This window comes from Setaria viridis, chromosome 4 (genome assembly GCF_005286985.2).
Source record: "Setaria viridis chromosome 4, Setaria_viridis_v4.0, whole genome shotgun sequence".
NCBI lineage: Eukaryota > Viridiplantae > Streptophyta > Magnoliopsida > Poales > Poaceae > Setaria > Setaria viridis.
In genome coordinates this window covers 3802517-3815561 of record NC_048266.2, presented here as the reverse complement: position 1 = coordinate 3815561, position 13045 = coordinate 3802517, and the positions used below count along the sequence as shown (strand labels likewise).

General features: G+C 43.9%; 2 protein-coding genes across 4 annotated transcripts; both read left to right on the top strand.

Moving 5' to 3' along the window:
* Nucleotides 1-701: 701 nt before the first annotated feature.
* Nucleotides 702-4933, top strand: LOC117852579 (uncharacterized). The gene is made up of 9 exons (XM_034734718.2): nucleotides 702-905; nucleotides 1740-1790; nucleotides 2056-2077; nucleotides 2195-2309; nucleotides 2405-2437; nucleotides 2938-3063; nucleotides 4094-4197; nucleotides 4304-4375; nucleotides 4465-4933. Exons 1-9 carry the CDS (start codon nucleotides 717-719, stop codon nucleotides 4839-4841), a joined length of 1089 nt encoding a protein of 362 aa, XP_034590609.1. The 5' UTR covers nucleotides 702-716; the 3' UTR covers nucleotides 4842-4933.
* Nucleotides 4934-5308: 375 nt separating this feature from the next.
* LOC117852577 (protein DA1-related 1) lies at nucleotides 5309-11902 on the top strand. 3 transcript variants are annotated; one of them, XR_004639870.2, is made up of 14 exons: nucleotides 5309-5831; nucleotides 6165-6319; nucleotides 6409-6534; nucleotides 6889-6979; nucleotides 7784-8021; nucleotides 8965-9085; nucleotides 9152-9235; nucleotides 9592-9711; nucleotides 9835-10047; nucleotides 10133-10195; nucleotides 10299-10414; nucleotides 10753-10811; nucleotides 10899-11124; nucleotides 11302-11441. XR_004639870.2 is itself a non-coding variant. In XM_034734715.2 (13 exons), the coding sequence occupies exons 2-13, from the start codon at nucleotides 6200-6202 to the stop codon at nucleotides 11619-11621; spliced, it is 1671 nt and encodes a 556-aa protein (XP_034590606.1). In that variant the 5' UTR covers nucleotides 5317-5831; nucleotides 6165-6199; the 3' UTR covers nucleotides 11622-11902. The 3 variants fall into 3 exon arrangements, 2 of the variants coding, with proteins under 2 accessions (XP_034590606.1, XP_034590607.1); XM_034734715.2 differs by lacking the exon at nucleotides 10899-11124 and having other exon boundaries at nucleotides 5317-5831; nucleotides 11302-11902; XM_034734716.2 differs by lacking the exons at nucleotides 6409-6534; nucleotides 10899-11124 and having other exon boundaries at nucleotides 5323-5831; nucleotides 11302-11902.
* Nucleotides 11903-13045: the final 1143 nt, after the last annotated feature.

Here is a 13045-nt window from a genome sequence, read left to right as displayed (position 1 = left end):
TACTTTTTCAAGTGCATTACATGGTCTTATGTCTAAGTCTTATGTCAAACAAAAACGGTACGACCCAACGCTGGTTCCACCCAATATTCATTCATCTTTTGCCCCCAATCTAAAGACAGTATTTTATGTGGGAGATAAGTTGATGTATACCGTTTCAACACTTCTTGCGTTAGTTTAGGTAGTGTTTGGTTGCTCGCATGGAAGATGATCCTATATGGGATGGTTCAGCTGGATGGGTTGATCCTAGATGGATTGATACAGGTGGGGGATGGTTCCATCCTGTACCGAGTCGTTCGGTCGATTTTGGCGCACAGCTTGGTACGACATCTTCTCAGTATATTCCATGAATCTGAACCATCTCATCCTGGACAAAAGCGGTGCGATTCAACGAACCAATCACTTGGACGTGCTCAGATCCCCACCAGTTCATACATGTAGGTTCATACAAGGAATCAAACACTCAGATCCCACACCAGTTCATACATGTAGGTTCATACAAGGAATCAAACACTACCTTAGTGGAGTACTCTGCCCTGCTGACGTCCCGGAAACCAAGCCCAAAATTTGGTCAGGGCCGAAATGGTGAGGAGACGATGGAGCCTCCGCCCGCAAGGCCGCAAGCCACCGAACAATGCGGCCCATGTGGAGTGAGGAAAAAAAAATGCGAACAGACGGTAGTTGGGAAATTCCCTTGTCTAATAAAATTGAAAAAGAAGATGGTCGTGCGGTGTTGTTGCTCCTCTTCCTCCTGGTCGGCGGCCGGAGCAGCGGTAGCCGCGCGCGCCTCCGCAAACGCCCCTCCTCCCCGCTCCTCCTCGCCTTCGTCAAGGACGAGCCGCAGGGCCATGGACCCTGCCGCCGGCGCCGGCCGCGGCCGCGTCCGCATCGCAGTCGTCGGCGACGTGGTACTTCTTCTCCCCTCTCTCTACGAACAACTATGCACTCTCTTCTTTGAGGAGGGGGCGCCAGCCATGGGTGCGGTACGGGTGTAGCCTTTTGCGATTCCGTGTTGGATTCCAGGTTCTGGGCATTAGAAGCAAGGAGGCTGGACCGCCGGAGAGGATTTGGCCGTTTGCCATTTGGGGACTGGGGCTCTGCACATTGACCTGATTGTTGCAGACTTGCAGTTTGGCTTGGTGATTGGGTGATGGTTGGTAGAGTTCGGGGATGGGCGCGGGACTTAGGCGGCATTTGATTTCTGGAATTTCAGTTTAGAATTTTAGCAAGCGGGACATGGTTTCCGTTATGGGGCAGAATTGGACAATCATTTGAGTTGTGTTTTCCCCCCAAACTCGAGCGTAGGCAAACACAGGCTCATGCAGTATCCTTTGATTCCATGTTCTGCTGGCTAAACACCGTGGAAACCTGCTAGTCACTTGGTTTATGGATATGATTTAGTAGTGGATGACTTGCTTCCTTTCGCTGTGTATGGTAGAAATTACTTGAGTTGCGTTTTCCCAAACTTGAGCATAGCCAAACTCAGAGTCTCAGGTGCTGCATTTTGATTCCATGTTCTGCTGATCAGACACCTTGGAAAGCTGCTAGTTACATGTATTTCTCTTATGGATATGATTTAAGAGTGAATGGCTTACTTTTGTGGTTTGACAAGACCATCAGTTATAGTAGTAACTCTTGTAGCGTTTATGCTTCCGGGTTTAAAATTCATGTAATCATGTGCTTAGATCTGATTGTATGTTGTACTCTGTACTAATTTGGTGTTTATGTGTTGAACTGTGCAGCACAATGATTGGGCCCTTGAGGAAGATTCAAAGGCACTCCAGTTTCTTCAGGTATTGCATATTGCGCTTTCAGCTTTTTGATACACTAGTCCATTAGATATTTTATTGTGGTGTGTACATTTCATATGTAGCTTCTCTCTAGTTCTACTATGTGGTATTGTCTAGAATGTGCATTCAATCGGGCTCCCTATGCTTCCCATGCACTTGCAATAGATGCTACCACTCCCAGTGACATTAGAATTTGACAGAAAATATTTGTATGAAAATCACTCTGTTTTCACCAGAAGTTCTAACTTGCTCTCTCTGTGAAACACAGCCGGATTTGGTACTTTTTACAGGTATGCCCCTTTCCATATTTTCTGTATTTCATGTTTTACCCTTTAGTTACTTTGTGAAACAACGCTTAGATTCTTGTTGGTTGCCATCTTCTGTTTTCTCCCCTCAATCTATGGCAGGGGACTATGGTAATGAAAATGTTGAACTTGTCAAAAGCATTTCGGACCTTCAGTTGCCAAAGGCAGCAATTCTTGGTAATCATGATTGCTGGCACACATATCAATTCTCAGAGAAGTAAGAATCATACTTTCATCTGGCAAGGAGAAAGTACAAAAGTAGTTTCATTAAATTTTCTTTTTTATATCATCTTGTACTCTGTTGGCATTCAGGAAGGCAGATCGTGTTCGTCTTCAGCTTGGAAGGTCAGATATTCCTTATTTATGCAATAAATTTTTGTGTTTATTGCAATATGTTGCATGACTGCAGTATGGCATTGAAGGAAATTTGTTGAAGTAAATGTTGAACAAATGCATCTTCTAGATTGCATAATTGCTGTTATGCTCTTCCACTGTCTCACACTTATGAATTTCAGCTTTAGTACCTAGTAATTCGTGACACTTATGAATTTCAGCTTTATTGCTTAGTAATTTCATGATTTATTTTCTCTTTCCTCTTTAGAAGAATGAAATCGGCATAGCATAGAACCTTTTTTGAAATTAATTGGGTAAAACTGCACTAGCCTTCTAGGACTAAGTGAAAAGCTGATTTTCAGTCTAACTACTCAATGGTACAATCAGGTTATAGCCATGTAGAATAATTCTGGGTGTCAGTTGTTCTTGCTCTTCACTTGACTATCATACTCTCTAAGCTGGAAATGATCAATAGTACTTATAATTTATTTCCATTTTCTTGTTAATATCAGCCTTGGTGAGCAGCATGTTGGGTACAAATGTTTGGATTTTCCAACAATAAAGCTTAGTGTTGTTGGTGGGCGGCCATTTTCCTGTGGGGGTGATAGACTATTTAGACCAAAGCTTCTATTGAAATGGTTGGTAAGATATATCTTACTAGTGCATAAATATGTTTATAACTTTTCTGTTTAGTACTTGATATTTCTTTGCCATTTCCTTAATAGTTAAACATGGACTGTTGGAGTTAATTCTTCATCAATTGCATTTCCTGTATACAATTTCTCCCATTTCGATGTGCGTGCCACTCGGCTGCGTGATCCCAGCACATATAGATTTCTTGCACACATTTGTTGATAGAGTTGGCTAAATGAATACAAGTAATAGCTGAAATGCTGGAGCAAATGAGAGTGGCTATGAGGTAATAACCAAGAATAAGAAAACTGACTATTTCTTGAATTATTTTTAAAATTTTCCATCAAGTTCCAGATCTGGAAACCTAAACTAATCCTGGACTAGGGTTTCAAAAGAAACAGGAATTGACACCTTGATTCAATGTTTTGGAGTGGTGAGATTCCTCGTTATATCACTGGGCCTACAATATATATGGGCCTTGATATACTTAACACTTATCAGGTGCTTTTGCTAGGTAGTAAAATTACTACTGGAATGACCTTGGTTAGGACGTAGGAGGAAGCTGGGTGGAATGGTGATGCCTGTTCATTTGAGTTTGCTGTTGTCCATCACTGTTCTATACACAGGTGTTTTGATGGAAGGCTTATCTTTCTTAGTTTCTTTAGAAGGATGGTTACCTACGACCAGATAGATATGCACACTAATTGGCTGTCCACTTGATTTTGGTTATGGAGCTAGCTTATTTTGTTCTTATTCATAAGACACTAACTATGATTAACACAATCCAACCCCCAATTGTCACCATTTGCCCCTGGATTACTCTTCATTTTTGGTCCTTGCTGTTAAGACCAAATAGTAGACTACATAGGAACTTCGCAGCTCTAGCTAAATATTCTTCAGGAAATCTAGCCTCACTTTGTAAATAAGCATCACACGATGTTCTTGCTCTCGTTTTAGCTCTTGCTGATACCTGTACTTTGATCCATTGTCACTACCGAGTATTGACCACTTACTGTAATTAAAATTACCATGTAGGGGTGTCAACGATATGGCTGGGAGTGCAAAGAAGATATACGATGCTGCTACAAGTGCACCAGAGGGCCATTCTGTTGTACTGCTTGCACATAATGGACCAACAGGTGTCTGAACATTTAATTGAATGGATTTCATAGATAGTACATGAACCACATGAACAAATAGTTTGAAGTCATAACATGCCTCATGTTAATATTTATGGTTATGCAGGTCTAGGTTCAAGAATGGATGATATCTGTGGGCGGGATTGGGTACCTGGTGGCGGTGACCATGGCGATCCAGGTCTGATGTTCATGCAATACTTTCCCTCTAGTTACCTTACTTCTCCTTCAAACTACTTCATATGACAAGCTCAAACAAAAACTCTGCAGACCTCGAGCGAGCCATCTCCGATCTGCAAAGGGAAACCGGAGTCTCCATCCCGCTGGTCGTGTTCGGGCACATGCACAAGAGCCTAGCCTACGGGAGAGGCCTGAGGAAGATGATCGCCTTTGGAGCCAATGGCACCATATACCTGAACGGAGCGGTTGTGCCCAGAGTGAGGTACGCGCAAGCGAGTCCCAGCGACGAGCAAAATCAGCCTGAGGGATCGGCGTCGGTGGCTCCAACCTCGCGCGCCTTCACCATCGCCGATCTCTCTGAAGGGCGCGTCGAGAAGATCTCCGAGGTCTGGGTGCTGGTGAGCGGCGACAGGACCGAGCTCGAGGAGGAGATCGTATTGTACAAGCATCCGCGAGAGCATATGTGATATGTTATGCGACGAATATGTAACTCCTGTGAATGCTGTAAATGTACTGGTGCGATCAGTTGTTAAACGAGTGTTATACTGCCTTACGCCAACGGAAAGCCCAAAGCAGCACTTACCAAAGGTACTGTCACTGTGTGATTTGCTTGTTTTCGTTCGCGATGCTCTGGTACGGCGTCTATTTTTGGGATTAGCAGACTGACAGGAAGAGAGATCCTTCCGAAGAGAAACGTGTTTCCCCATTCAAAGAAAAATTCAAGAGCGCGTGGAATGAGACAAATCAGAGATCAATCGCTCCAAGCCCGGAGGCCGGAGGCCGGAGACCGGAGACGTGAAGAGAATGCCTCCCAGCGACTTTCTGGGCGCTATCCCGGCTGCCGTTTTCGGATTTCTTTTGTCTCGCGTGTCCGCGTACACCCCGGCTCTTCCCTTCCTCGGTTTCGTAGCCGGAGCCCCACCCCAGCTACCCGCTTCTCTTTTCTCGGCCTGCGCCTGGGCACGGGCACCTGACGGCTGACGCGACGCGGCGGCCCCTCCCGAACCCGGGCTGGTCCTGCCGGCCGATCGGCCCGCCCGCGCCGACCACCGCGTCGGCCGCCGCGCCTCCTCTCCTCGCCGAGATCACCTGAAAAAGGCGAGGGAGGCCAGCCCGGCCGAAGGCCCCCGAAAAAAAAGGGAGGGGCCATTTCGTCTTGGTAGGATCGCAACCTGCCCGCTCGCGCCCGGTCGCTCCCTCGCCCATCCCGCTCCCCCCAGCCGCCTGCCTCCCTCCCCCTTCCTCCGCTCTCCGGATTTCTCTTCCGATTCCTTCGCCGGCTCGTTTACTTCCTGGCAATTTGTTGCGCGGGGCATCGCCGCCGGTTTCTGGGGGGCAGCTGCTACAGGCCAAGCCTGGTCTCTCTCTTCGAGGAGAAGCCTCGCTCGCCGCCTCCCAGCCTCCACGGGCGCCGTGGAGCGGAGATCCATCCGGACTTGGATCGGCCTCGCCTCCTGGTAAGCACCCCCTGCGTGCTCTGGATGGATTCTAGAGCCTAACACTAGTGATTGTCTGATTGGAACAACCAATCCAAATCCTTCCTTTGGCACGGTTCCGTACGGTTGCGGATTTGCCTGTTGCGTGGTTCCGTACTAATCTAATCGAGTCATCGATGGTTTGACTACGTTCTCTGTTTGGAAGGTTAATAATCTATTGACACTTGCACAATCGAACTTGGCACCCAGGGTGATGGTGCAGTTTGGTTTCCAATAAAAATTGGGGGTTCAATTTCACCCCACTTTAATCTCACCGCTGGTTTTGCGTGTCCTAACTTGCCTTATAATTTGCAGATAACAGCTATTGTTCCATTGCCATTTTGAGCAATATGGGTTGGCTGACGAAGTTTTTTAGAGGTTCAACCCACAATATCTCGGAAGGGCAGTATCACAGCAGGCCTGCTGAAGAGACATCATGGAATGAACCCTCTAGCTCTCCTGTTGTGACTGTAAGAACCTTATTCAATACCTTTACTACTTTGTGTTTTTGGACAATATCGTTTATTGGAGTCCCTCGGTACTTCCTAATCTAGTTCAGGATAAAAGGAGGTCATTCTATTTATCTAGTGTAGCCAAAGGAGATGCATTTGGCATGAGCTCCAAAAGAACTTGTCCTGTTCCTGTTATGGGGAAAAAGGCTCCGATTTGTATACAATGCATAGAGGTTTGTACCTCAATGGCTTGAAAAGACAGCTTTTTACTCAACTGTATCTTGTCAATCAACATTTTCTTTTTATAGGTACTGATCTAGGAAAATGTATTGAGATTGGTAATATGAAAGCAACATTTCCCTTATTATTAGTTGTGGTTGTGGTTGTGGCTACGTTGATGCTTCAATCAATGTGTACATATACAGCCAATTTCTGTGCGCTTACAACCTTCTAATAAGGTTCCAGATGGCACCAACTGCTTCCTAAAAAATGCTATATATCTGGCTTATGTACCTTTTTCATAATAAGCTTCTAAGAAACAAAGTATAATTCTATTGATATTGATCAAATATTCACATGCAATGTAGGACTTACTTTCAGAGTTTAACAATGAGGATATTGACCGTGCTATAGCGCTCTCTCTATTAGAAGAGGAACAAAGAAAGGCAAAGACAATAGGTTAGTATGCGTTATATTCCTCCTGCTCCTCAAGTGTTCATTATCCAAAAGAATGTTAAAACTCTTCTGTTGTTTCATTTCTGTTAGCTGTCCCCTTTTATGTTTGCTAATTTATGCATTGACATTCATCCAGGTTCATAATGTTTTAGAGAAGTGCTTATCACTTATGTTTACCTATGCCATGACATTTGTCAAGGTACTTAGTGTTTTAGAGAAGTGCGCTTTCTCGTATTATCTGTTTTTTTAAAAAAAAAGAATTTGAAGCTAGTCCACTGCATATGATAATAGTACAGTCAGGGGGAGTATTTCTTTTAAGATAATTATTTTCTTCCTGTTCATTTTTGTGACCTTGTCTAATGTTCATCAAGAAACTCGTTTATCTTATCCATTTTTAAGTGGAATTAGTTTGTTCTAGATTTCTGTGGATTCCTTAGGTAAATGGAAACACAGAGCGATACAGTTCCATCCAAAAGAAAGCAAGAAATTATCATGCAGTTAATTGTTTGTCTTGGCATCCTTTCTTGGCATCTGTGTGTTTACTTTTGATGATGGGTTGAAGAATGATTTCTCCAATTTCTATGGTTAGATATGAAAATTAACTTGCTGAATATTTCTCTGGATTGCATCCCTGAAAAGTGAGTATTACATAGAAGTGTATGGGTATGGCGAATTGGCGTTCAAAGCTTTATTTGAACTACTGTAACTCAATGTACTATATGTCTCAGATGCTGTTACAAAAATTCCGTATGAATTCATGCAGTTAATGTGTGTGACACTTTCTGGTTTATTTTTTCCCCCTTCTAGACAAGGATACACATTTGGAGGACGATGAGCTACTTGCAAGAGCTATCCAGGAAAGCTTGAATGTTGAATCGCCCCCTTGCAGAAATGGCAGTGCCAGTGGCGGCAATACATATCATCCGCCTCGTGAACCTGGCGCCACCAATGGTGGCAGTACATATCAACCACCTCGTGAAAATGGCACCGCAAATGGTGGCAATGCATATCAACCATTACCATTTATGTTCTCATCTGGATTCAGGTTCATTTCAACTAGGCTACTTTACTGAGTTTTGTGTGGATATGTTCATGTTTATGAAATAGCAAATAAGTATATAACTAAACTGACATTATAGTTCACCAAAAAGGAAGTGCAATAAATGAAATCATGAACGCTGCATAACAGTGCTAAAAGGATAACACATCTTATTTGTTCTATCAGAATGACTAGTACATTGACTTAAGTATTAATTCTTTTATACCACATTCTGTTTAATGGCTTGGCAAATATTACTAATCGCAATGAGAGAATGTGTCTTGAGTGAGAGCTCATACCAGCAGATTTTCAATGGGTGTAGTCATTGTGTTTTAATGATACTACCTAGTAGGAACTAGATATTTTGTGTTAAGAAGAAGATAGGCATAAAATTAAAGTTAAAGCGGAATGGAAACTGGATGGTGGAAATGTACACCCGTACCTTCCACCAACTGAGCTAGGCTCAATTTTTTATCAGCAAATTCCAGTTGAGTTTGCATTTGCAGTAAAGAAGTCAAATGCATCAAGGCATGATCATTAATGTAAAAAAGAAAAGAAAATACTGAACATCTTTAGGTATACAACTGAAGTTTTCATATGATATTGGGGAAATTGTGCAGTGTGCACATTGTTATGTCTATTCACTTTCCTTATCTTTTGTTCCAGTCTTTTGGGAAATTGTCAAGTCCTGAAAGATCTGATTTTCTTAAACAGAAGTGCATCAGATATGAGAATTTTCCAATGCTCTCTAAAGAACAAGAAATTGTAGACATGAACTTTCCAATGCTGTTAAAAAAACAAGAAATTATGTATGATTTGTTGCTTCGATTGTAACAAGATGCTATAATGCTCTAAAACACACTAGGTTGATAGGCATGGAAGATATCATTCTGACCCCCTTTTTTTCTCTCTTCACTATAATTTAATGTGAAAGTGTACTTTCCTGCAGGGCATGTGCAGGATGTCACAGAGAGATTGGTCACGGTCGTTTTCTCAGTTGCATGGGAGCTGTTTGGCATCCAGAATGTTTTCGTTGCCATGCCTGCAGTCAACCAATATACGACTATGAGGTAACTTCTTTGTTAACTTTTTGAGCAATTGCTTTGATATACTGACCTTACAATACTATGTTGCAGTTCTCCATGTCGGGGAATCATCCGTACCATAAAACTTGCTACAAGGAGCAGTTTCACCCAAAATGTGATGTCTGCAAGCAATTTGTAAGAATCACTTCATTACTCTGATCTTATCTGCTTACGTTAGAAGTCGTTAACGTTGTACGTTTTACATGCCTCTTTGTGTTAAGAAATAATACATCAAATCTGCCTCCACATTCCTGGAGAATGTAACTTCCTCTACATTCTCAATGATTGCCATGTTTATTCTTGTTAATATCTGACCATGTTCATGGTTTCAGTTATTTATTGTTGCAACTACGGAAGGTCTGAAGCTTGTAATTAGTTGCACATTTTAGGTAGCTGATTGTTTATGTTCTGAGTAGAAAGTTGTTTTGCGTTGACAGTTGACTTATATTTTTGGTTTTCATATGCACCATCTTACAGTTCCTTATTTTCAGATTCCTACAAATATGAATGGCCTTATTGAATATAGGGCACATCCTTTCTGGCTACAAAAATACTGTCCTTCACATGAAGTGGATGGTACTCCAAGGTGCTGTAGTTGTGAAAGAATGGAGGTATGTTCAGTTACAATGTTCTGCTTTTGTATTTTAGTGTTGTGGCCATGCTTCATGGTTAGATAAGGTGCTTTGTGTGAAATTTGGATCAGTTCATTCCAACATGGTTCATTTACTTATCAGCCAAGGGAATCAAGATATGTATTGCTGGATGATGGCCGTAAGCTCTGCCTAGAGTGCCTTGATTCCGCAGTGATGGATACAAGCGAGTGTCAACCTCTGTATCTTGAAATTCAGGAATTTTACGAAGGTCTGAATATGAAAGTGGAACAGCAGGTTCCTTTGCTTCTGGTAGAGAGACAGGCTTTAAATGAAGCCATGGAAGGAGAGAAGGCTGTATGTTTACCATGCTCAAAATCCAATTTCCTTCTCTCCCCCTTTATACTGTTAGCTGTAACTGTTTGTTTTCTGTGGGTACCAGGGTCACCACCATCTTCCAGAAACAAGAGGACTATGCTTATCAGAAGAACAGACAGTTAGCACGGTGAGAATTGTCCCAAACACCAATTGGATTATTCTTTCTTCATTTAATCATGTTCTACTCTAGTTCTGTTGTTCTGCGGGGTTCTGAATGGGGATGTTTTCAGATACTGAGGAGACCAAGAATGGCTGGAAACAAAATTATGGAAATGATAACAGAGCCATATAGGCTGACGCGACGATGTGAAGTGACTGCAATTCTTATTCTGTATGGCCTCCCAAGGTGAAACATCAACCTTTTGTTTTGTAATGTTACAATCAGCAACACCTGACCATAATAATAATAGTATCAGACGACTAGTTCAGAAAAGTAGTTTGTTTTCAGTTTCTTCAGAATAGTGTTCCTTCTATGAGGCCACAAAATGGTTGCATAGAATTGGAGATGTCTGGACTGTGAACTGACTGCAGAGTTCATGAGGAAAATAGTTTACCATTGTCCATCACAGTATCTTCTCCGTGTAATATGGAAATACTTTGCTGTTTATTTTGCTTCTACATTGTTGAATCCTTATGAATGCTCAATTTGTTTGTATGGATTCTTACAATTTTTTATTCTTGCAGGTTGTTGACAGGTTCAATATTAGCTCATGAGATGATGCATGCATGGTTGCGACTTAGAGGTGACACCTAGTTCTTCTGTTTTTCTCAGAACAAAACTAATGATAACTATTTTGAACTGACACATAACAACTGAACTAATCTCTTAGTTGTAGGCTGGTAAGCAAATCACTCCCTCCGTTATCAAATATATGACGTTTAGGACAAGTAAATTAGTTCATTCTTGAACTAAATAGCTTGTCCTAAACGTCATATATTTATGGACGGAGGTAGTATGTTGTTTCCAAGACTGGACAAGTTTTTATTAGCCAACGCTGGTGAACTGAGTTGCGCTGCCGCTGCCATGTAATTGTTGGTGCTCAATTTAGACGTCAGGTATCACAAGTAACTAGAAATAACATCATGTCCAAGCTAATTTCTCTGTTAAAAAAAGCTTGCATTCACTAGGCAGTTTTCACCCAGTTGCCGCAATCATCTGCCCACATATCCTATTATCCTGTCTACTTCAAACTATTACATAGACATTTCATGCTGATGAACATTCCATCACAGGATACCGGACACTCAGTCCAGACGTAGAAGAGGGCATCTGCCAAGTCCTTGCCCACATGTGGATTGAGTCAGAGATCATGGCAGGATCAGGCAGTAGTGCTGCATCATCTTCCTCAGGCTCTTCGACATCCGCATCATCGAAAAAGGGGGGACGGTCTCAGTTTGAGCGGAAGCTCGGGGATTTCTTCAAGCATCAGATTGAGTCGGACACATCCACAGCCTACGGAGACGGTTTCAGAGCCGGGAACCGGGCCGTCATGCAGTACGGCTTGAAGCGCACCCTCGAGCATATCCGGCTAACAGGGACCTTCCCATTTTGAAAGGGCATGGATTCACATTCTGGCGAAGCTTACGTTACATACATGATTGTCATTCAAGAGTAACTTTACAGCCAAAGAAATCAATTGTACAAACATTCTTTCCAGAATCCAGATATAATATTGGAAGGGCTAACTGAAGTATCGAATGAGCTGAGATGGCCAGAGCCTGACCAATCATTTCGTATTGTGAGGACCAAACTCTGGAACGAAAACAAGACGATGGTAAATTTTTTATATGGTGTGAATTTCAATAAGAAAAATACTATATATAGTTCCTCTCACTTGTGAACTTATCTTGAACTGTTTGCCACATTACTCCGTTTATTTTCCTGGCACTTGTCAAGCTGAAATTCGAAGTTGTGCTCTGAAGCTCTTCTATATCTTCAAAAAAAAGTGTAAAAAAAAAACGTGGCGTTATTGTCCTCCCACCGAATCCTTCACGTTTGAAGATCCAACGGCAGGCAGAACGGTAGAAAATCTCAGCGATCTCGCCGAATTCACCCGGTACACCGTGCGAACAGTACAGCGCACGGCCTCTCTCTGCCTCGCCTCTCATGGGCATTTACCTCCCTCGTTGGTACATGCCCGGCCGAATCGGTAGGGTTCCGCTCCTACCGAAACCGTCGGCGTCGCCCACTCGCCCCGCTAGCTGCTACAGTGCAGTGCCGCTACGTGGCGAGATCGATCTCAGTCTCAGGGTACGCGCATCGCGAGAGGGCATGGTACCTGACGGGACATGCTACGCCTGGTAGAATCTAGTGGCGTAGATGTGGCTGCCAGGCCTCGACTTCCATGATCATTGATCAGTGCAGGTACAGCGAGGCGAGTGACTGAGAGCCGGCCGGCCGGCCGGCCGGCCTGTGACGAAGCCACGGCGGATGGGCTGGGTTCAGGGCATTTACAGCATGAGCTCGTACATTGTACACCAAAACCTTCAAGATCGAATCTACTCCTAACACGGGAGCAGATGCTATGCTATTCAGCTGCTGCTCCAGCTCCTAACACGGGAGCAGATGCTATGCTATGCAGCTGCTGCTCCAGCAACTTTGGTTCTCGTTTCTAGCCGAGAATTCAGCTGCTGCTGCGCTGCTGCTTTGGAACTTGGGATGGAGATGCAGCGTCGCGGCACTGCCGGTGCTGGCAAATCCCTCCGCCGCACGCGGCCGGGAGCCGTGTCGGCCGGCAAGCGCATCTATGGATTGGGTTCCCGGGCCGGGACATGCGTTTCAGGCGTCGCGTAGCGCTCGTTGAGCCAGGTCCGCAGCGTCTCAGGCCCTCGTCAGCCCAGCAGCCCTGGTGGCACTGGGTGGCTGCCTGGCCGGGGCAGGGGGTGGGATGGGATGGGATGGCTAGGCGCTGGGGGCGCCGGGCTCGGCGGGCAGGCCACCAGGTGCTGCAGCGCACTGCGCGACTCGGGCAGAGGC